The sequence below is a fragment of the Genypterus blacodes genome, unplaced genomic scaffold (genome assembly GCF_046128005.1).
Source record: "Genypterus blacodes isolate CSIRO-AG114 ecotype Tasmania unplaced genomic scaffold, CSIRO-AGI_Gbla_v1 ptg000032l_1, whole genome shotgun sequence".
NCBI classification, from domain to species: Eukaryota; Metazoa; Chordata; class Actinopteri; order Ophidiiformes; family Ophidiidae; genus Genypterus; species Genypterus blacodes.
The window spans coordinates 7,543,411-7,567,187 of record NW_027466845.1 but is presented as its reverse complement, the minus strand read 5'-3'; the positions used below and the strand labels follow the sequence as shown (position 1 = coordinate 7,567,187).

The 23,777-nt window shown below is 44.4% G+C and overlaps 2 protein-coding genes across 3 annotated transcripts in view; one reads left to right on the top strand and one right to left on the bottom strand.

Annotated features, from left to right (window-relative positions):
• Positions 1-177: 177 nt before the first annotated feature.
• Positions 178-3,295, bottom strand: bcl7bb (BAF chromatin remodeling complex subunit BCL7B b). The gene is made up of 6 exons (XM_076146552.1): positions 3,118-3,295; positions 2,568-2,643; positions 2,369-2,456; positions 1,959-2,117; positions 1,321-1,424; positions 178-1,207 (listed from the first exon to the last, which is right to left on the bottom strand). Exons 1-6 carry the CDS (start codon positions 3,228-3,230, stop codon positions 1,136-1,138), a joined length of 612 nt encoding a protein of 203 aa, XP_076002667.1. The 5' UTR covers positions 3,231-3,295; the 3' UTR covers positions 178-1,135.
• Positions 3,296-5,410: 2,115 nt separating this feature from the next.
• hip1 (huntingtin interacting protein 1) overlaps positions 5,411-23,777 on the top strand; it is a 29,103-nt gene continuing 10,736 nt past the window's right edge. Inside the window, exons 1-10 of one of the 2 annotated variants that reach the window (XM_076146045.1) lie at positions 5,411-5,721; positions 18,276-18,339; positions 18,468-18,610; positions 18,748-18,804; positions 20,206-20,286; positions 20,920-20,996; positions 21,086-21,147; positions 22,565-22,705; positions 23,372-23,429; positions 23,683-23,758. In XM_076146045.1, the coding sequence (XP_076002160.1) occupies positions 5,605-5,721; positions 18,276-18,339; positions 18,468-18,610; positions 18,748-18,804; positions 20,206-20,286; positions 20,920-20,996; positions 21,086-21,147; positions 22,565-22,705; positions 23,372-23,429; positions 23,683-23,758 (876 nt within the window). In that variant the 5' untranslated portion in view covers positions 5,411-5,604. Of the gene's footprint in view, positions 5,722-10,817; positions 11,319-18,275; positions 18,340-18,467; positions 18,611-18,747; positions 18,805-20,205; positions 20,287-20,919; positions 20,997-21,085; positions 21,148-22,564; positions 22,706-23,371; positions 23,430-23,682; positions 23,759-23,777 lie in introns of those variants that run through there. The other variant, XM_076146046.1, reaches the window with a different exon arrangement.

The following is a 23,777-nucleotide window of genomic DNA, read 5'->3' as shown; positions in this document are numbered from 1 at the left end:
ACGTCCTTGAGTCATTAAACGGGTTTCACAATGCGTGGTGCGGGCCTCATTTTCATCCGGACTGAACAATAGGATGGCCTCTGAGCCGCTTCTCATTACATACAGCAGATAATTGGCCTGACACGACATGTAATGATGAAGAAATTAAGAAATCTGCGACATTGGTTAATTTAAATGGAAAGTAGCATTTATTATGGTTTACAAAAAAATGTCTCAGTTCTAAACATGGGCAAATGATATAAATATAAAAAGAATTTTATTTTGTGTAAGTCAAAAGAGCATTGTTCCATATTGAGCATTGTATTCATGGCACATCTAAAAAGTGAACTAAATAAAGCTACTAATCAAACTTATTTTCAATTATACTATAAAACTCAAATGTGATGCAACAGGATACATTAGCATGTAAAAGCAAAGTTCAGTTTGGGAAGAAGTCATAATTCAGAAACAGCATAAATCCAGACATCTGCAATTGTGAATGGAAATAAAAAATATTTCTAAAAAAGCAATTAAAATGGACTAATTTTAGAAACTCCTGACCAGTAATTTCAGAAATGACTTAAAACTACAAAGCTTTAATTTGGCCTTAGACAATATTTAGACTTTAACACTGATTCTCTTCACTGTGCAATGTAAAGGAGTAGCTGTGAGGGCACAACCTGCAATTACAGCTACAACCAGTGCTGCCACTTTATGCAATTTCGCTTCCTTTGCTCATGTTCTATACGTCTGCAGTACTGCTCGAGTTAAAAGTTGGGGGGCTGCCGGGAGTTTCCTAATGTCATCAAAATTTACCAAAGGTTCATCAATCTATAAGTTATCTCTCACGTGTGCACACCCATCAGGGCTGTCTGGGACATGCCAATCCGGTTCAGTCTGTACATGCCCACACAATCCTGAGGAGACTATTCAGCCCAAACAATTGAAACACCTTTGTGCTTGTTCTGGGAGTTTGATTCTGGGAGTTTGTTTTGGGAATGGAATTAAATCGCTTATTGAGATGAAGTAAAAAATAACATGTAATATTTTTGTAAATACACCAACAAAGCCTCAGAATATTTTTTAAGCTTTTTAAACTCACAGCAATTGATGGCAGGCATTGTATGCATTTTGACAAAAAATGATAAGAAATAAGCTATCTCAGAACAGCATTCTCTCCTGTACAAATCTTCTTTAAAGGAGGTGCTCCAGTTTCATCCAGTTCTTCCTGTTAAAAAAAAGAAATACAGTAATTAATTAATTAAATACTCGTGTGTACTAAATACCATTTACAATTTACAATTTATTTGGTTTTCTTTAACCCATGCTGGGAGAGTGAACCTGCGTGTCTGGGGTGCTCCTGCTGGCACTGGCTGATGAAAGAAGATCCTCCTTGATCAGAGTAGGTGGCTCATCTGCCCCCTCCTGTCCAGAGTGGACTGGCTCTGAATTAATAGCAAAGCATGCATAAACATCCTAACATTGCTGTTATTTATCAGAACATATAGATCTAAAAAGAATGTTGAATCGAATAGTCCGCAGGGAAACCTAACAACACATGGAGGTCACACATGCTTATTAGGCTTATGACACACTTACTGCAACAAATGTAAAGTATGACAGAACTGTACGGTTACAAATAATTCAGCCCTGATGTGAACATAAGCAAATCTGACATTATAATAAAGACAAGACAGTCCAATTCACCAAGTGATTAGATCCCTCCTGTAACACTGAGCAGAAGCCTATTCTACCGTCTTCAATACTTGATGCTGTAGCTCTTATGACAGTATAGTACACAATTATCTGATTTCCTAGATCTATGGCAACATGTGATCGCTATTCAATAAAATCAATCAATCCATGTATAAGTTTCTGGAGATGGGTTGTGATTGATACATATGTAAGAATGAGCATTAAATGTTTGTACTTAAGAACAATCGTACATTTTTGTGAGCTCTACAAACCCATCCACGTACCATCCACACTCTCCTGGCCCAGCATCGGCGGCTGAGAGTCTTCAGTCCGGAGGATGGAGCTATGTGGGGGGCTGACCTGCTGGGAGCTGGAGGTGCTGCTGCTGTTATCCATCTTAGGCTGGTAAACGTCTGACAGAAAGCTCTGATTGCTGTTCTCATCTGAAGCAGATACAACAGGAGTTCAAAGTACAGTACATAGCAGACCAACTTGCACAGCTTTACTGTAAATCTCACCCCCCCACGCTGTTATTGTGTGACTTACATTCTGTTCAGCAACATGAACACAATTCTAAACCTGGATAAATTATCTATCCAGTCACTGTTTGTACTGATTATACATCATTATGCATGCAGTCCGTTTAATAATTCAGAACCATCTGCCTTTGAGGAATTTTAAGTCAAAGACCTACCTGTGAAATCCAGTAAAGAGCTAGTGTTTTCCAAAACTACATCTTTCAGTCCTCTGACCTCTCCACCTGTAGATTTGGTGCGATATATCTGAAAACAGAGAAGGGATTGACAGATTACAGTGTCTGTCTAATGAGGGAGGTGCAGAAAAACGCAGCTAAATAGCACCAGAGGGGGATTTCTAACGTGGCATAAACCCACCTGCTTTGTTTCTGTTACTGGAACCCACTTAAATATGCGTAAGGATGTGTCTCCAACTGTAACCCATTTCTTCTCCCTGGGGATGATATCAGATTTGAATAAATTGAGTAAGGGGGTCAGTTGAAGTTGAACACTAGTCTGTGTGCTTACATAGCATTCATCTGTAAAATGTCATTATTATGCAATGTGTAATATACAGGAGGACTGAAAGCTAGCCAAATATCTTACATTTGTCTGTACAGTGCAGACAATAACCACGTTGCCTGTTAAATTAGCCTCCCGGGTCGCTTATTGAGACGATTATTTCTGCCTACAGGATGATCGCTTCATTTATAGCGCACAGCATGTCAGGCTGTAGCCATATTGACAGGTCTCGGCGGAAAAACTCACTTAGCCCCGCCTCCTTTTTCAAACGGGGGCACCGATTGGTCTCTAGCCACGTCAGTCATCAAACTTTTCCGACTGAAGTTTGTTGAGCGACGCAGCAGCTATCCGCTACGGTGTAACTAATACATTTCCCTCCATATTGCCCTCCTGTCAGTCTACGTACCATTTGCGTACTTTCTCGATGGCGGCTAGGACCTTTTTGATGTCATCTTTAGCCCTGCTTCGGGTCTCAGCGCGGCCTGATCGTCCGGACATCTTGATGCTATTATGATTCATCTACAGATGCATCTGAAAACTTCCAAGACCAAGCCCCAGTCCTCTCACAGCGGTATTCTCGCGAGGTTTCGTGTCACACTATCCTTTTCTCTGAATCATCCTCCTCAGTACACCCACTCACACGGTACACTGTGAGTAACACCCAGTAACGACAGAGTCGGTTATTACAAGTTAATTATTAAATCTAATTTTTAGTTTATATTTTATTTTATTTTTCCCGCGCCATTTGCTTTCAATATAATAATAATACTAATAATGATAATACCGTATTTTTTGTATATTTTGTGTGTGCGTAAAGTATAAAGCCTTTGCTCATCTACGTTTTCAAGGCAAAGGTAAATGTGTAAGGAATGTAATTGTGTGTTTCTGACTTTGACCAGCTGAGGGCAGCATTGAGCCATATACAGTATAGAAAATAGGCTGCCATGGCTCAGCAACTGAGGGAAAAGGTTGCCTTTTGTTGCAATGGAAAATAATTAATTTATAAGATCAGTAATCTCACCACAGCTATCTTCCAATGTTTTACTTTCTTCAGTATTGGATGCTGAGGTAATTTAGTAGGTGGTCAATAAGTGCTACACAAGTACCAGATTCAAACCAGCCATTCTTTAGCTATTGGTGTTCAGTCAGGCGGTTGTGATTGCATCTGATACAAACATCTAACTAGAGTGGTTTTCAGTCCGGCTCCTTAATAGACCCCCAATCGGTCTTAAGCTTATTCTTGATTATGCACAGTATCACTGATCAGACAGTGCTGGTGAGAGTGAGTTTTTATTGACACCCCACTGACAGAGACGGAATGTGTTCTTAAGTGTTGCTGGCAGAACATCAGGGAACCATGTGCCTCTGCAGAACAAACAGCAAGAGAGGACATTGTTGTTGGTGACGTGATTATTGGGCTACTGGCACCATGTGATCTTGCACATAAAATATTTTTTCACACAGGCATCCATCCGATTGTTGATCCTGAACACAGAGTCTTTGAATGTGGCATTGTGTCAGCATTCACCATATCGCCCAGACTAGATCTGCTGATGAAAAATACACATAATACACACAATAGAGTCCACCTCATATAAAATGAATTAGATTCCTTGAGCACCTGGCCAGTGGCTGCACAAAGGATCTTATCTTACATTTGTGATAACAGACACGTGCTCCCTCCTCAACCAGATATACAACCAATAATATTCATATCCTAACATGTGATAAAAAATTACTGTTGTCATTTTTCAGATAAGCCAGCAAAAACACATTACTAATGGTGTGGGCGGGGCCACGCTGGAACACCAACCAGTGGCAGATAACAGTGGGAGGAGTCTGTGATAGTTGCTGTGGGGAGCCAGAGAAAGTATCCAAATAAAACCTGCTCATCAGCACTCAGGTGAATGGGCCTTCGTGCACAGTAGGGTCACGTGGAGCTACCTATGAGGACGGAGTGCTGGTTTTATTCAGAGACCGTATTTTCTCTCATAGGCTGCAGAACAGTACAGTGAGATATTCAGAAGCAGGAGGATCAGAGTTTGTGTGAAGCTGCCTGCACTGTACTGCTGTCTGCTGGCTCCGTCACTGCGCTCAACAAGTTAAAATGGATTAGCAAACGCTTCGGCTGCGACAATTCCCAACATTCCTCGTTACTCTCAATTGTGATCTATTATCTGTCGAAGATGAAAAACGTGCTTCCCACATTTTACATTTCATTCAACATATTGTGTACATTTATTTAAAAAAATTAAAGGTAAAGCTCAGCATGATCGTCATTTCATGGTCATTTTTATATTTTAATGTGAAAAAAAAAAAAAAAAAGAATCATATCCACATGTGTTAATGTTGAATCGCCCCGTTTTGTAAATGTTCTAAAAATTGTCACGAATACTTTATTTGTTTCATTGTTTCACATTTAAATCTGAATCGGCGTGTGTGTATTTATTTGTGTGCGTTTTATTGGTTGTTTCTTCAAATGTGCTTTGTCGTGCTACATCCAATAATATCCTGTAATGGGATACACTATTTGGCATGCAACAACAAACTTAATGGAATCTGTATCTGTACATGGTCGTAGTGTTTCTTCAACTCTCACACATTACAACGCTGTCCTGCAATAAAAGTTTTGTTTTGAAAAAAGGAGCGGAAATCTGATCCGTCCCACCCCGGCGCTCTTTACTATGGTACCGTTCAGGCTGCCGCTGCTGTCACTGGGGTGTTGGACAGCCAGGCCGAGTGATCCGCTGCCCGGGCTGAGTCCAGCACAGCATGGACTCCTGCCCGCCATACTTACTCTAGGGCTTATTACAAACATTTCTTTTTACAAGTCTAGCATATTTAAAGAGAGATCCGATTTTTCGTTGGTGTGTTTTTCAATTCACAGACGACAATGGATCGAGTGAAAAGCTCCATGCAGCAAGTACCGAACGCGATCCCCAAAGTGATCCGGCGGAGCGGCGGAGCCAACAGCTTGGAGCTGGAGAAGGAAAACTTTGAGAGAGGCCAGGTACGGACGAGGGGGCCGTCATGTTATACATTTGAGCAAAATGGTGAAGAAGCTCGGTGCTTGTCCGCTATAAGCTGCTGTGACGACAATAACAAGATGTTTGTAGTGTGAGATTTGGTCTGAAGTGAAGCTCGGATCTATGCCGGGCAACAGGGGCGCAAAGTCACATTCTGCTCTGGCGTGTATATCAGTGTACGCATAAATATAAACATGGCGTATTAAGTTACACTACATGTTTTAGTCTGTATATTTTATTTTCACATGGCATGATTCGCCCAGATCAATGGCAGTTGTTTTAATTTGTGTCTGTTCAGGATTGTGTCTGATGAATGAGTGCTACTGTACAACAATGGAGATGATGAAATGTAGGTCAGTGGCCTTTAGAATGGATATAACTGCTGCTGTTGAGCCTATCTAAAGGCTGAAGCAGACAGGAGTGAGGCAGTATACACACACATACACACACACAAATACTGTATGAAGGGCTCAGTCCCTCTATGGCCCTGCACACACACACACACACACACTGCATCAGAGGCAGTGGTGCTGATGGTACTGTGGTCGTGCCTGTAATAATGAGACATGCATCAAGTAGATATGAACTCAGTGTGTTGTGGTTTGTTGTGATTAGTTTGAATGTGAAAGGATCTGATGAAGGAAACTTTACAGGCTACGATATGAAGCATGGAGTGAAGGCTGCTCCTCCTATAGTGAGCCTATGTAGATTCCATGTTATGTTGTGGAGTCTGCTGTTGCTGCTTCCTGCCTGGTGGTCTCCCCTCCCCTCTCCCCAGACCAGGCACAGCCAGGGAGGAGTGTGTGTGTGGGGGGGGGAAAGTAGGTCAAATGAATCAAGCCAAGCAAACTGCCTTGCCCAAGCATTGGAGCTTTTTCAACCCAGCCAGTGCCTGGAGCTTCTTTCTCCCATTCACAGCCAACATGGCCCTAAAATGTGCACAGCAGGTATTTAGCAGCTTTGTGTGTAGATGGTTGCAGGCAGTCTGCACCCCATGACTCTGCCATCCGGGACAGCGGCGGCGCGGATTAGAGACAGCGAGACGCATTTGTGGCTTCATGTGTCTCGGGTTTAGTCACTAGGTCACTATCAGGCACCAGAGGGCCCGTCCTCCCTGGAAGTGTGTCAAAACTAACTTGTCACCAGCACGCACGCACACACACAGAGTTCCTTTTCATGCTGAGCCACCGCTTGCAGTTGTGATATCATGTGGGGTGAATGTTCCAGAAAAAAGACAACAAATAGTTTGAGTCAAACATCCGAACTTCAATTTAATCAAGCTGACTAAATCTGTCTGGTTGGCTGGCTCTCATCTCTTGTATGGAAAAAAAAAATCTGTCTCCGTGTCTGTCTACTCATATCAATAGGATTTCCAGTCAGCTGCAGCCCTTCAGCCATAAAATCTTAGGTACATGCAGTGAAAGCTTTCATATTTACACTGATAAGCCTACTATAAACACACATCTCTGTCATATTTCTATGGTAGAACAGATTAGTTTTGAGATTGATGCTGGTTTAGGATGCGAGTTGTTTATGTCTGATCATTTTGTAACGTGGTGCTCTGTGTAGAATGTGTAAGCTATTGCTGTGTAGAATGATTCTCACAACTGCCTATCTGAGTTGAGGTGGGTGAGTAAACAGGCTGGGTGTGTTCCTCTCTGTCATAGTGTCCATGCCGGGTTATAAAAAGAACAGAACAGGGCAGCCAGATAGTTCACAGCGCTGGCGTTTAATGACATGTTTAGCCCCATAATAGCAGCTGACTCTTTCATTTAGAGTTTAGTGGGATTTAATTTTTTGGCATGTTTTGTCTCCAGAGGCATGATGGTATGTTTTGGTTGCACGTTCCTTTTGTAATTCCGATAGAAACAAACCCAACTAGTTTCCACTCACAAGACCGCACATATTTAATAAGCCAGTGTTGTATCTCAAGGCTCCAGAATGTCAGAATGTCTCTCTCCTCACTTGCACAAACCCGTTCCAAGAGCTGTCAGAGGGCAGCCAGAGGTGGTTTTAGGTGGAGGTAGTAATCTCTGGACCAATGTGAACCATAATGAGAGCCTGCAGAAGGCTGCTGTGACACCAGCGCCTCAGCTGGGACTTTCAGTGCGGTTTGCTGAGTGACACCACATTGGAACTTACATAATTAAGCTCTTAAATTTAGACCGACCTGCCGGCTTCCACCTCTTCCCCTTGACTTTGGGGTCACTCATCTGTATGTGTCTGTGAATGCTTACATGTGGCTCTTGGCATGTGTGTGTGTGTGTGTGTGTGTGTATGGATGGATCTGCACCCCCCTTGTCTCCTTTGGCGTTGTGCGGTGCCCTGGCAGCTGTGGAATTCAGGGGAGGAGCGGAGCCATGGCTCATGGGCAAAGCAGGACCCAGCAGGCTGGACCTGAACAAGCATTTTAATCTCTGTCTCTCCCTCACACACACACACACACACAGTCTCTCTCCTTCTCCCCCCTACTGCTATTGTCTTGAGTACTTCCTTTTCCGTCCTGGAATTCAAAGTGCTGGAAACGTCTGGAAGTATAGTCGCATGCGTTATTGTGGCTCGGATTTCGGTGTTGTTGCAGAGTGATTCGGAAAAGGACAAAAACAATTTAAAGGTTACTTTTTGTTTTGGTATATAAGAGTCAAACTGAAACTCACAACACTGGTGTCAGCTTCTGACATGCAAATTAGAGCGTTACAGGATGAACGCCTCCATTTATTGTTTTCAAATACTCATCAAAGTGAAACAAAATGCATTGTACATATATTCCACTGACTCTGTAAACATGCATAGATTGATGAGTAATAATAACAACAAACTGAACATCTTTTAGTATCGCTGTTGAGCCACAAACCTCAAGCTTTGAACACTGCGATTCTGGCTGAACATGTTCACTCAGTCTGGTAAATGTTTGTGTTGTAACTTTAGATTTAGGGAAAGAAAACTAAGTTTGGGGACTTTAACCCCTGTGTACACACACACACACACACACACAGAGAGAGAGAGACAGGGATTAAACACCTGTTTGCTTAACATAAAACAGTGTTTTGGCTTCATAACTGAATGGAAATGATCTGAGTGGCATTTACATGGATCACTTCTCTGCCTGACTACAACTACCACTTAAAAGTTACGCCTTGTAGAAATCTATCTTATAATATTGGGTTTGAAATAGGAATGTTAATGATTAATCAAGGATTGATTAAGATTAACAATATATTACTTGATAAACGTTGGGTTTATATGATATTTATGATGAATCTGATATGTAAGGAGGCCGCTTAACTTTGCTTCACTATTTGGAATCAGCATTATTAACACTCAAGCCACAACTAAAGTGTGTTGTCACCACTTTACGAAGAAGTTTATCAGGTCTGTCTAAAGTCGACCTTTGCCTTCTTCAGAACCAATAGGGAGTGTTTGATCGATTGTAAATTCAGTGACAAAACCCTGCTATTATGATACGTCATCTTTACAATATGGAGATGTAGTTTAACCTCTTTCATAGCACATAGTAATGAAAGGATCATGGTTAGAGAGAGAAAACACCCAGCTATGACGAAGAGTCCTGTAGTTTGTGCTATTCTCGTCTCTTTCTACTGTTTCTCAAGATAGCGTAGGCTTAATATTTAATACATTATCACATATACATCACAATAGAAGTAGGGGCGTCGGAGTGGGTGAGTGAAAATCCAGGCCGAGACAGAGTGGGAGTGCTGTATGTGAGAAATGCTGCGGCTGTCGGGCTGCCCTCTATGAAGGGCCCACGCCGTACCAGGAAGTGAAGAGACCCTGTGGATAAGAGCAGCCATTGTCTCCAGACAGACTGTTTATGTTGAGAAGCCTGGAGGTATAACGTGTAGTAGCCCTGATGGGTGTAATAGGCAGCGTATTGATCATTGTCACTGGCTCGGCCTCAGCACGTCAGCTGATGTCTTCTATTTGTATTGAAGTGCTTTTTAAATACGATGGATTTGTTGGATTGCAGCTTCTATTTGGTTCAAGTGTGTTTTTTTTTATATTGCGCAATGCTGGCAGGAATAAGGAAAGCATAGTAATTGTAGTATGTTCTTCAAACCTCCACTCTGGATCGGTTTGATTCCTGCAGTAGCGTTTGTTGCGAACGTCTCACACACATACAGTAACATGTCAGCCCAGTTGTCATCGATTTGCACATACAGTACATTTGTTTTCTTCAGCAACATGCAAATCTGTCCCAGACATTCCGGCTTTCAGTCCATCCAGGAGGGATCGCTGAGCATCCTCCTCTTCCTCCTCTTCCTCCTTCAGGACAGCAATCACTGGCTGAAATACATGCAATCAGTTGTTAAGCCTTGAAAATAGAAAATGTTTGTTTACCTCATCAGTGTGAGTGAGGTCTCTTTCTGTTACACGCACCCACACACACACACACACACACACAAAAGAAGTTCTCAGTTAAACCAGATGGGGGCAGCACTCTCCTAAAAGTGTTATGATGATGGAAGCTGAGCTCTTTCCCCTTTTGCACCTTTAAAACGAGCACTTTGTAAGCTTTCTGTGTTCCCCTCATCCATAATACCATAACAGTCAGAGTGACAATGGAGTTCTGTTGATAATCCACATTTAAAACAGGCCACATCCTCTTATAAGAAAAACAAAACAAGACAAATCACTGTTGCCAACACAATTGGCTGTATGCCATCACGCTTATCATGTAGTTAACTTTCATTAGTGTCACTTTGATGAAGAGGAGGAAGGGCTTTTGAGAGACTAGTTGGTGCCAGTGTTCCCTCAGGCCAGATATCTGCATCGTGCGCTAAATGAAAGAGCTCGCTAACTCCTTTTCTGCAACAATAATGTTGTTCTAAAAAATTAGAAGAACATAGACGTCCATTTTCCTTTCTTCCCTGAGGAACACATCCCAGAGGAGAGGAGTGTGTGGATGCAGCATTAAATCTGTGTTTTCTTGTGTTGACACCATATGAATGAAGCAACAGTAGCTATTCAAAGAGTTTAGCTCATGTCCAGGAGCCCACCCCTGCAAGGACCCCGGCGGTCCCCGGAACCCAGTTTGGGAACCATACCGGGTATGAGCCATCCCACTCTGCGGGTTCCATGCTACTATTGTCTAGGCGGAGAGCGGGCTATTTGCAAAATAAAGGTAGCCCACTGGCCCGGGCTCAGCTGCTATGGGGGGCACGTCCATAAGCGGGGTGATTTAGGTGGACCTGGAGTGTAAAGATGTCCCCGTGCTTCAGGGTTTAGGGCTCATTTTCACACGCGGCTCTCGGGCGGTCGGATGCTGGAAGCCTCGCCGATCACAGAGCAGCACAGGGCCGGGGGAAAGAGAGGAGAAGGAGAAGGGACACGGAAGGAAGGAAGGGAGGAAGGAAGGAGCAGGGGGAATCATTTTAATACCAAATCGGGACACATGTTGAGCTAACGGCCCGCTCCACCTCCTCCTTCTCCTCACTAATGCTTTTGGAGCCCCGACCGTTTTCCCGTTACTAGTTCCACCGGAGGATAAAGCCCGCAGATCCCCGTCTTCAACTCCCGAGGATCCCCCCGTCTGAGGACGATCATGGATCTCAGTAAGATTGTAAGTGCCTGAGTGTTTTATTTCCTCGTTAAGCGACAGATAGTGTGAAGGTTTTGTGTGTTTTGAGGAGGTGGGGTGGCGTCCAACAAGTCCCGGAGCTTTTCTACTTTTCTTTTTTTTTCTTACATCAGCGCTGTTCTGCGAGAATATACTCAAGTAGTGCTCTTTGCAAGCAGGGGCATGTCAGGATGTTACTGCTTTACTGTGGCCGTGGGAACTTTGGATGTTGTTGTGAGGAAGAATTCTGTAAAGGTCTGCAAGCTTCCCCTCCTGTGCGACGTTCAGGGTCCCTTGAAGGGGGTCCACAGGGTCTCGGATGAACACATGGAAATCACTTCTTAAGGTTATTTACATGTTTGTCCTCGTACCCTAAACCAGCCTACGTTTTGGGCTCCAGACTTTCACAGAAGGGCTTTGTGCGCTTTAAAGCAGTGTGTGTGTGTGTGTGTGTGTGTGTATCTTGGGGGTCAGAGATAGTAAAATGTCACCAAGTCACGCTCCGTTACACTTTCACGGTTTGGTTTCCAGCAGCAGGTCGGTGTTAAAAGTTCAGCCAAATGTGACATGAATGACAATTACAAAGTGTGTGTCTGTGTCTGTGTCTGTGTCTGTGTCTGTGTGTGTGTGTGAGTGAGAGAGAGAGAGAGAGAGAGAGGTCATAGTGAGCCGGGTGAACAATATTCAAGGAGGTTTATTACACATCTGAAAGCTAAACAAGCGTAAAAAAAACAAACTGAAATGCATTGATTTAGTGTTGGATTCTGGATACTGTGGGATGTATATACAGTTTAATGTATATGTAATGTATATAACAGGCAGGAGAACTGTAATGAAGCAGGTGCACACACGCCAAAGCAACAAGACCGTCCATTCACTGCCAACATGGGTGGACGGATGGATGGGTGTGTGCACTTTTAGACCCTTGTAGATGAGGAGTGGGGGAGGGTGGGTGATGAAAGCACACACACCCAGAGTCCTCTTTCCGAGGGTGGGGGGGGGGACTCTCAGAAGCTTTAAAGGAGAAATTAAAAAAGAGAGAAGAAGAAATGATGAGATGAAAGCAAAGGTGAGCTTCCTCTGATGACACAAAAAGTCTTTGTTGCACTGAAATTTAGATATGGCGAAGGAGCAGTGAAGGAAATCCTCCACTCATTCATTCCGCTGAGCGTTTTGGGTTCTGTGTTGCTTGGGAAAGTACCGGCTGTTTTGGAATGGACTCCTCGAGACCCGACCTTCTGTGCCACTGTGTTCTGGCTGTTTGGCACCAAATACATCCAAAAGTCAAAGCCAGATAGTTTCTTCTTATCAAGCAACATCAACAGTCCTCATAGGTCATTTGATCAGAGAAGGTTCTGGATGCAAGAGGATTGTGGGTGTTACAGTTTCTTTAAGGATGGCTGAGTTCTGTACATGGCCTATATTTATCATGGCTGAGACTGATATTTGTTTGACTTCCTTACAAGGTCAGAGTGTGTCAAGCCTCCACCAAATATTGTGTCCGTGACTTTGCCCTTCCTGATTTGTTGCGACACGCCTGAGTTGTGAAAATGTCCCCAAAGAAAACATGTTTACAGTAATTTCACACGTTGTTCTTCCTATATGAAATCTCTCACTGTCACTCTGCTGCTCAAACTAGTTGTCCTAAATATCAAAATTAGGGAAATCTATTAAGTTTCCTCCCTATTTATTTTAAGATTCCAGCATCAGAGATTCATTAATACTCATTCATACCAAATGAGCTCATCACATGTAAAATTAATGTAATAAATCAGGCATACGTTTGATTTCAGTCCTGATTCTAATAAGACCTGATTGAATATGTTATTGACTGACACACTAGCTACTAACAGATGGATAATAATGGATTCTACTTTAAAAAGAAAAGAGCATAGGTCATTTTCACAGCTGCTATTAACCGCAGTTGGATGGTTAGTCAGTCATTTGTTTTATACTTTTCTTTTGTTTTATGTTCCAAACTGTTGTGGGACAAAGTGTGTCTCATTATGTCAGTCACCTTCAAGTCCTTTGTGAAAACACACACACACACACACACACACACACACACACACACACACACACACACACACACACACACACACACACACACACACACTGTGATGATCATCTGTGTTTAATGTTGGGAGTAATGAGCAAGTGGGCTGAGGAGCACAGATGTTCCTTTTATAATGCATCTTCATGACATCACCAGGAAGTGGAGCTTTAGGGTCGAGGCTCATTCACACCAGGCTGCAGGGATCGTTCCTGTTAGGGGGAGGATCATAAAGCAGCCGTGGGGGCGTAGGTCCTGAAAGTTTAATTATGCCGACGAGCCCTTCAGCCCGGCCTTAAGCACATGTGCCTGTCTGTGTTTTTAACCACCTGCCGCCCTCCGCCCTGCCCCCGGCGCTCTGAGGTCACTGACTCCCAAGTATCTGGCTGCTCGGGTGTTTTCATGCTCTTAATGGGCTCTTGAGAGGCCGCATCATCCCACAGGACGGATCTGCACCACCAAAGCGCGGTGTGTTATTGATGAGATAATGAGCAGTGTGATGCGCCCGCTTCCAGTCTGAGGCTGATGGGTCATCGCAGTTCATCTTCCTTCATCGTCCTCATCCTCATGCTGTTGCACTTGATCGTTCTTCAGGCTGCAATGCACAACTAAAACATGATGAGTGGAGGTGCTACTGTAGGTTTGATCACTTATGAGCAGAAATATTTACTGCAATATGAGTGCAGTTCAGTCCTCTCACCATGAAGGACACTAAGGCTTTCCTCTGTGTGTGTGTGTGTACGTGTGTGTGTATGTATGTGTGTGTGTAAAGACCGCGTTAAATTTCGCTTCCCCTTCTCTGTTCCAGCTCTTAGAGGTGTAGAGTGACTGTTCTATGAGAGCGGATGTGCACGTCAGATGTAAAAATGTTAAATTGGTCCTTAAACAAGAAACACAGAGTGGCTGTTCAGTCTGTGAACAGGGCGGAGACGGAAAAATGTTTGGCCCAAAAAGCTTTTCCATTTATTATCCTTAAAATGTAAAAATACATTTCACGAGCTAATGTTGTGTGTGTGTGTGTGAGTGTGTGTGAATCGCACTGTTGTAAGGTTAAGCTTCAGTTTCAGGTGTTTATTTCTGGTGATGAGGGTTGCACCACAAAGGAACTCATCTATAGGTCACAGGAAATGAACATTTTGACGTAAACAAACTGAACGTACAGACTTTGTCTCGTGGTGTTAAAGGACCTGCCCGTCTAAAATGGGACTGATGTAATCCCTGCTTCTTTAATTTGGGTAGGCTGGTCTACTCCCCCCTCTTTGTTAACACGTGGATCATCAATTGTGCTTCAATACACACACACACACAAGTCGGCTGGGTAAACTCAAGATGAGGTGGAGCTGGGCAGACAGGAAATGGGCAGAACAGGGTGTGCCAAGATAGGAAGCTTGACCAAGTGACTGTATACCCCCCCCCCCCCCCCCCCAAACACACACACACACAATCCACCTCCCCCAACTTCTCTCCATCCGTCCCCCTCCCGAGGGCTTCAGCCACAGTGACCGCCAGCCTCTGCCGCAGCACCTCAACGCGTATTGTTGATGCATTCACATGAGGCCATGCGTGTTTCCTGTTTTCATTCCTCCCTCCCTCTCTCCCTCCCTCCATCCGCCCGTCCATCACCATCCACCTCCGCGACGTGGCATCGAAATCCCAAGGAAACGTGTGAAAAGTAGGATTTATTTACTGACAGATGGAGTGAGATGCTACCGTGAAATGCTCTCATGAAGGAAACGTTCTCTCCTGATTACAGTGGATACTTAAATGTCATGGAGACACGGAGTCTCATGGTGGACGTGTCTCGGTTCCCTCGTCTGTGTGGACTGAAATGACTGAGGCATCGACTCCCATCACACCACTCCCATACTAAATCAGCGGGGGTCACGCGAGGAAGCCTCCTCTGCCTCCTTAGACAAGATAGATTCAACTCTCAGCGAGGACAAGTGTTTCCGAATTCACCCCGCGTCCGTCCCCTCTCATTTGGGTTTTGTGAGGGTGTTTCTCTCCGCCCGTCATCTTCCCATGATGGAGCACCGGGCGCAGATTGTCTCATTACTCGTGTCAGAGCAGAGACAAAAATATCCCCAGCTCGCCCTAGTCGACCGTGCGCCCCTGACATATCCCCCCGGGACTAACGTGGATATGAAATATCCGAGACACGCATTCGTCACGGGCTCTACTTGGGAAACGGGCGAGAGGAGTTGGTGAAAAGCTTGGCAGTGGGGATTGGGGAAGCGAGCTGGGGGGCTTCGTTTAGCAGGCAGAAGATGCTTCCTCTCAGCCGGTGGACACAGCCAGGCTACCATCAGCATATCAATGGTCTCCTTTCTACACAGGGACTGATTTGGAGCTTGCCAGAGCCCAACTGACCATGCAACAATGTATCAATAACACTCTGTTCCAAAAACATAGCTGTGGAGGAAAACAAGATGTTTCTGTAGATGCTAAGACCCAAACGTCTGCATTATGGCTGCTGGCTGATGATGATGATGTTAATATCTGCCCACATTGTGCCAATTAATCTGTGACCCTGTGGCTAACTGGGTCATCCTCATGGGAGAAGCACCTTTACTGGGAGCTTCTCACTCCACTGTGCCTCCGTGTTTGTTTGTGCCAGAGGAGAAATGCCCAAAACCAAATAAGATGTAAAATAGATTTTTCTTTGGAATTAAATGCAACACTAGCTGATGGCAAAAGTAAATATTGTTTAAGTGAATCCCCAAGTGTCATATTTACTCAAGTGACCCGTATTCTGACTTAATTGAGAAACTGGAAATGATGCAGGATGACTTCCGAAAGTGCAGGGCGGAAACTGATTGAAAATGGCGTAATTTAAAAATACGGTAGATTTGTGACGTCACAGAGCGATTTGTTCGTGAAGCAGCTACTATCCGTCCTCGTCTCTGCGCTCCTGTTAGATGTTTTGCGCGCTTTTAACGTCGTTTTCTTAGCTCCAGACTGTCACAATGAAGCTATTTGACTCCATAGAAGTCTGGGTAAGAATCTGAGTTTTGAGAGGCGATCAGCTGCTTTCTAATGTGCTCATCCGATCCGACGATCGATCTGCTGCTGACGCTTACAACTTTTATGGCAATGAAATCTCTTGTTCGAGTTACTAATGTGCCTTTTTTGTTTTGATGCGACATCATCAAATTTCCTTTTTATGACGTGGGGTAATGGATTCACTGTAAGCCTGGTTTAACTAGGCAAAGACTTTTTTTACTCATGTAGTGATGCTGATAGGTAGTTTTCAGTGAAATAACTTTTGAATAAACAAAAATTTGAATAATAAAATTTAAATGTATTTTTAAATTCATTTTAATTTTAATTTTTTTTAAATCAAATTTAGGGAAATGCTTACGAACTATTACCTGTGTGAGTGTAACTAACTATTAAGTAGTCACAACAAAGTGTGTGTTGCTCAGTGATCCTTGTCATCAATAGGATTACACACTGAGGGCAGACAGGGTGGATGATGAGGAATGTTAAGCATTCCTCCTGCTCTTCCTCATCTCCTCCTCCTCCCCCCTCCGTTTTAAATGAAGCTCTGGTATAACTCTATATGACTCTTACTCACAAATTAGATATTTCTTAACACAACAGGCACATTTGTCAGCCGGCTTAGCGCGTTGTTGTTGTCGTTGTTGTTGTCCTAGGTTTATTTTTCTCTTTATGTCAGAATCTGGGTGTGCGTGATGTTAATCCTAAACTATTCCCAGCAGTAAACGATCTGACCCCTGCTGCCATGTTTGTTCCGAAGATACGAGCTCCGTCCCCTTTTAGTCCCTCCTGGTCCGCTCCGGGCCCTCCAGTGGTTCCTCATAGTGGACTCACAGCAGTCCAAGGAGAGGAGGAGCGCATGCAGGACATCTGGGGGAAGTGAGATTATGAAACAGGCCTCCTGTCCTCCAATGACCTCAACCATCACGGTTTGTTTTCTGACCGTTTGCTGTTTCAGTCACAGCTTTCTGTTCCTGTCAAGGCAGGTTGAGACGCAGGATTGATTCTCGGTACGACTTCCCTCTTCTGTGGTGTGAGTCAGCCAGATGTTTCACCACAGCACCTTTGCATAGGAAACCCATCTGAAACAATTTAAACCCACAAACACTGCAGCCTTTGGAACGCACCGCAGGAAATATTTGTATTTTCTGCTCACAGTCAAATATGCATTTGATTCAAAACAAACCACTGACATTAACTGACATAGCAACTATTTGTGCTCATTAAACTGACTACTTTGTTTTGTCATGATTTGCTCGCAAACTCTTGAGTCAGTGCTGCTTCCCCTCTGCTCCGTCGTGTTTCTAATCATGTGAGTTTAACGGCGGGGGCCTGGCCCACATTTCGCAGGAGGATTGGTAGCTTGACAGTGAGCCACATGTGAGGAATGAATTGTGGCACGGCCTCATTTAATCGTTCTTCTCATTGTTATGTGAAGGTTTGATTTGTATGTTTGTATGGACCTCAGCTTCAGCCAGTAAACAGGCTTTATGGGAGCATGAGCGCAGTGAGTCCTTGAATGCATCTTAAAGCTTTGGTTCTAGTCTGGGTAGAGCGACAGCAGCAGTCTAGAGTTGAGTTTGTGGAATCCTTCATTTCCACCCAGCCTCCATAATTCAATGAGAAGGGATGACTTTTTTGGGGCTTAAAGGTTTTTCCTGAATCTTGCAGCTTTGAGGCGGTAAACTGATGTTCTTCAAACACCATAATTAGATAGAAATCAACAGACTCTCACTTTGAATAACAATAATAACAATAATAATTGTGTTTTCAGTGAACGATTGAACATTGAACTTTTCTCTTCTCTTCTCTTCTCTTCTCTTCTCTTCTCTTCTCTTCTCTTCTCTTCTCTTCTCTTCTCTTTCTCTTCTCTCCTCCCCCCTCCTCTCCTCTCCTTCTCTTCCCAGGCTGTCAGCATCAATAAGGCCATCAACACACAGGAGGTTGCTGTCAAAGAGAAGCATGCCAGGAATATCCTCATACTGTGTGTGTGCGTGCTTGTGTGTGTGTTGTACAAAAGAAAAGAACCAGAATCATCTCTCCTCAGTTATGGAATTCTGCCCAATGTTACCGTAGCAATCCTTGACCTGTCCCGTCACCCTGCATCTTGGGCACCCATCATGAGAAAGGCGCCCACACCTTCTGGGCGGCGGTTAACCGGCTTCCCCTCTCCAGCAACGCGGTGCTCTGCTGGAAGTTCTGCCACGTGTTCCACAAGCTGCTGCGAGACGGCCATCCAAACGTACGTCAAGATGAGAGAACCACGACATCACTGCTGCCACACACTCACACCAGAGAGGACGGAATGTTCAAGAATCACTTCTTACCCCTCTTTCTCTGATTTGTTTTTGTTTCCCTACTTCTTCTTCTTCTCTGCAGGTGATAAAGGACTCCATGAGGAACAAGTCTGATCTCACTGATATGAGCAGGATGTGGGTAAGGAATCATGTGGACTCTGCTTGTTTATCTTCCCGCCTGATTATTCAGTATTTAGATATAATACTTAAGATTCTTGTTTTCTGTTACGGCTGAGAAAAACTTAGCGGTAAAACAGCAACAATCAAAGCCTTCATGTTGAGTTCAGTCTACTTACACTTTAGAACTTTGATTATAGCCCAGTTCAGGCAAAAAATTAGCTTGTTCAAATGTCCCTTAACCTGATTGATTAGTTTGTTTACCCTGAGTAACAGAGGTAGGTTATGATCAGGTTGGTTGTAAATCGATTTGTTAAGGCTTGTAAAGGTCTTAACTGAATGAGTGAGTCTGTGAGTGAGTGAGTGAGTGTGTGAGAGAGTGTGAGTGATTGAGGGTGAGAGAGTGTGTGTGAATGAGTGAGTCTGTGAGAGTGAGTGAGTGAATGTTTCTGCGTTTAGCCACGTACGATGTCCCAAAGGGCTTTGATGGATTCCCCCTTAAAATGAGGGGAAATGTAAGTAAAAGGAAGCTAGTGTCTTTATTTACCAGCAGGGCAAAGCTACTTACTGCTGCTGTCCGTGTTCTTCTTGGAAGTTTTCCCAATGTGCCCTAGTAGAAAATTGAACATTGTCGGAGAAATCCTCGGCAAATGGATTGCAGCGATAACATTAGCATTGATTCAGGCGGGCGCAGGTCTGTTTGCAGTATCAATGCATGACGCCTCTGATGAAATCCAAAGGGTTTATTGTGTAAACTCGTTAATCTGAAGTTGTTATGTGCAACACGGGCGGGGCGGCGTTCCTGTTCTGCTCAGTGACCGGCCGTCCATTCCTGGAAGTCTCCTTTTCTTGCTGGTGTCACTACAGGAAGCGGGGTGCCTGTCAGCGAGGTTGCGGCCTTCGCTTCCTGTTGTGACATCACCGCCGCCCGCTCCCAGGCCAAAGAGGAAGTGAGAGGCAATCAGCCGCATTGCCGGGCTGTTCAACTTTGTCCCCGCTGTCAGACCAGGGACCCCTTAACTGCTGACACAGTCCGATGAACTGAACTGCGCTCCAAAATCTCTGTTTTTCAATGTCTATTTTCAAATGCAGAGGCTGGAATTGTGCAGTGGGAAGCGAAAAACATCACATAATCTGGTGTACATCTGGTGACCCGGAGTATGATAAGGGTCCGTCTGCCCCCAGAGCCGCCCGATCTGCTGGCGAGAGAGTTTCATATTACAGAACGATGTCATAAAGGGTTGGCAAAAACTAAATAGGCTATTAAATGGACATCAAGCCTGTTTTTTGTACATTATCCAGTATTTGTGTCACATCAGCATCAATCAATCAGTCCAGCCAGCAGCCCTGCTAGACGAGTCAAAGACCCTTTGTTTTGCCCTTGATCACGTTCCTTCCTGTCTCTCCTCTTCCTCTCTCCCAGGGCCACCTGAGCGAGGGCTATGGGAAGCTGTGCAGCATCTACCTCAAACTGCTCATCACCAAAATGGAGTTTCACGTCAAAGTGAGTCGGCCTGGCCCATAAAACCGGGCTCCAGCCTCCCTCAACGCTCGTTATCTTTGTCTCCGTCTCTCCTTTTAGTGCCAGCGCGTCCCTCTGGGCGTGGGGGGGAGTGTGAGGGGGAGGGGGGCGTCTTCATAGAAAATTCTGGCTTTTACACTAATGGCCTTTTTAGAATCTGTAATCTGTGGACTTTCTTTATATGCGACAGAGCGGAAGAGAGGCCCCAGCTGCTGCGTCGTTGTGGAAGTTAATAGTTACACAAGAGCCAGTGTTGTCAGTTTGCATCAACATCCAGGTCAAGAATGAAAGAAGAAGAGCTTAACATCAATAATATTAAAGTTCAACCAATGTTTGGCTGGTTAAGCATCCAGACACACAGCGTTGAGTTTGATTCAGAGCCAGGATTTCCGCTTTTGTTGGATTGGATGTCAAAATAACACACACACACACACACACACACACACACACACACAGCAGGCAACAGGGTCAGATTGTACCAGCCAAGATCCTCTTTGGTTGCTCAGTTATTGACAGGTCGTCATTCCGCCCGTCTCAGACGCACACTGGCTCCCGCGGTTTCTTCCGACGTTTTCCAAGCGTGACGCCCCCTCCCCGCATTATCTTTTCTTTCAGAACCCCCGTTTCCCTGGCAACCTGCAGATGTCGAACAGACAGCTCGACGAGGCGGGAGAGAATGACGTGAACAACTTGTGAGTGTGGTCGTGCCGCCACTCCTGCTGTGTTTCACGATTTATTATAGTTATTTATTATTTTCTTTCTCTCTCTCTCTCTCCTCCAGTTTCCAGTTGACAGTAGAGATGTTTGACTACCTGGAGTGTGAGCTGAACCTCTTCCTGGGCGGTACGCATGGTCTAACACACACACATGACCAGTATGACACACACACAACTGTGCACGTCCGTACAGAGAGCGATAGCTGCAGACAAATGAAGGAGGACGTCCCACTCCTTCTCCCGAGCGTCTGCTGCAGAGCTATTAGTGGTCACATACTGTAAGCCCTGCTTGTTGTCTGGGTGAGTCATCCCAGGTTAATGTTTCTTAAAGTATGGAGCAAACTAAAAATAGAATGCAGGGATGTGACGGTGCATGCTAAAGGAAAGGGAGGAAACGGGAGGTAATGACATTCCAGATTGTGTTTGTCATGCCGGGTTAAATTCCTGCCAGAATGAGATTACCACACTGACATTTAACACAATACAGCTGACTTTACTTTTGGTGACCTTGATATTCTATATGAATGTGATTTGATACGGCGCTCTGTATCTGTGTGCACATAATCCGCCGTGCAGTCGAGTCTAAAGTCCCCACACCTCACACACCAAAATCTCTAAGCCACAGCCACTTCCCTCCCACACTCTGAACGGTGTATTTTTTTTAAAAGCATCACGTCAGGGGCATAGGGGCCTGAGGTGTGTGTGTGAGTTTGCCTGTGTGTGTGTGTGTGTGTGTGTGTGTGTGTGTGTGTGTGTGTTTGTGTGTCTGGGTGAGCTGTACAGGAAACCACACCTCTGCAATGAACACAGGCTCTCAGGTCTCGATTTGTGATGGCGTGAGCGAGGCGTTGTGGGAATGAAAGAGGGCTGTAATGATGGCGGAGAGAAGAAGTCACACAATCCTGTCAGTGTTCAGGTGGCCGCTGTGCTCTCTGCTCTCTGCTCTCCGCTCACTGCTTTTACTTAAGGTTCTAAAAACACCACATCATCGCTGGGCCACTCTGAGCCCTTTAATTCACTTATAGTTAAGTCGGGGTTAATGGAATGAGATAAGGAGTCAGTACAGCTTCACTGAGTCATAAAAGTCACAAGGCTTGTGGGTGTATAAGCACATATAGGTGACTGTTTCTTGCTGTTTCAATAAAGAAAATATGGTTAAAAAATGCAGATAATAGGTCATTTGTCAATACAATGAAGATATAAACATTATTTTACACAATTTGTTGTATCCTAAGAGTCATTTTAAGGTATTCATATCAAATTGGCCTCATTCTAATGTTTTTTTAAATATATTAATTGTTGCTAATGTGCAAATATTGATTAGTCTGATAGTAATCAAAGTAATCAATAGTGACAGCCCGACCTGTGTGTACAGCCCAGTGTGACATTGATCTTGTGTATGTAATTATTGATTGTGTGTGTGTCTGTGTGTGTCTGTCTGTGTGTGTGTGTGTGTGTGTCTGTGTGTCTGTGTGTCTGTGTCTGTGTGTGTGTGTGTGTGTGTGTGTCTCTCTCTGTCTCTCTGTGTGTGTGTCTCCTCTCAGTCTTCAGCTCTCTTGACATGTCCAGATCGGTGTCGGTGACGGCAGCAGGCCAGTGTCGCCTGGCTCCTCTCATCCAGGTGATCCTGGACAGCAGCCATCTGTACGACTACACGGTCAAGCTGCTGTTTAAGCTGCACTCCTGTGAGTGACACAGACCCCCCTGCTGGTCAAACTGCACAACTACAGCTGGATGATTACAGGCTGCGAAATGTTTCTGATCAAGAGAATTCTGCTTTTAGTCATCTTTAAACACAGTTTCACACATTTCACTATTGTTAACTTCAGTTTTGGTGATGTACACAATCAACAAAGGACAATCCCACCAGTGTTTCTAAATTTACAAGGTTTTGTAAAGCTAGAAATCAGTTTTTCTGATGCATTCTAACACAAAAACAACTCAGCGCTGCACTTAGTGTGTATGTGGCAGCATCAGCAGCTTCCCTTCCATCTCCCTCAGATGTCTCCTGGAACACAGAAACAACGTCTATAAATTCTTGAGATGGGTGGCATTCCTCTTTAAAGAATGCGTGCTCTATTCTGGGATCCTTTGTGCTATTGAATCCTTTAGAAAATCCCTGTGGATAAACTTAAATATGCATCAGCTCCGGTCTTGAAAGGAGCCTGCTGCTATTTGTTGTTCAGCGGCGATGTTTTCGACCGGTGGAGGATTGTTACGTGACAGCTGTGATGCATTTAACACAAATCCCACAGCTCACCGATGTGTTAGAATGCAGAAAGATACCTGAAGTCTTTGTAGGAATTTTTGAGCTGACGCTTTCTTCTTGTGTGTCTGCTTTGTGTCCCCAGGCCTCCCAGCTGACACTCTCCAGGGCCACAGAGACCGATTCCAAGAGCAGTTTAAGAAGTACGAAAGCTCCACTCACTTTCACGCGTGTGCCAGCTGGTCACACTGTTACTGTACTCTGTGACCGTGTGTGTGTGTGAGACAGCTAGGACTGAGCTCTTACTCGTTCCGTCATACTTATTTGCTCCTACTTTTTTGTCCGTTCTCTCTTCCTTCTTCTGTCTCCACTTTCTCCGCCGCGTGTCGCCCTATCTGTGGAGCGTGTTCACCCTGCGTTCTCTCTTCTCTCATATCCTCTTCCTGTCCGCCTCAGGTTGAAGAGTCTCTTCTATCGCTCCAGCAACTTGCAATACTTCAAGAGGCTGATTCAGATCCCACAGTTGCCTGAGGTGAGCGTCGCCCTGCCGT

What these genes read in the sequence shown, in the direction of transcription:
- bcl7bb (XM_076146552.1), bottom strand. Translation starts at nt 3,230, where the DNA reads ATGAATCATAATAGCATCAAGATGTCCGGACGATCAGGCCGCGCTGAG. An exon ending in GGGCCAGGAGAGTGTGGATG is followed by an intron (nt 1,425 to 1,958) that starts GTACGTGGATGG and finishes CTATTAATTCAG; the next exon opens with AGCCAGTCCACTCTGGACAG. An exon ending in GGAGCACCCCAGACACGCAG is followed by an intron (nt 1,208 to 1,320) that starts GTTCACTCTCCC and finishes TTTTTTTAACAG; the next exon opens with GAAGAACTGGATGAAACTGG.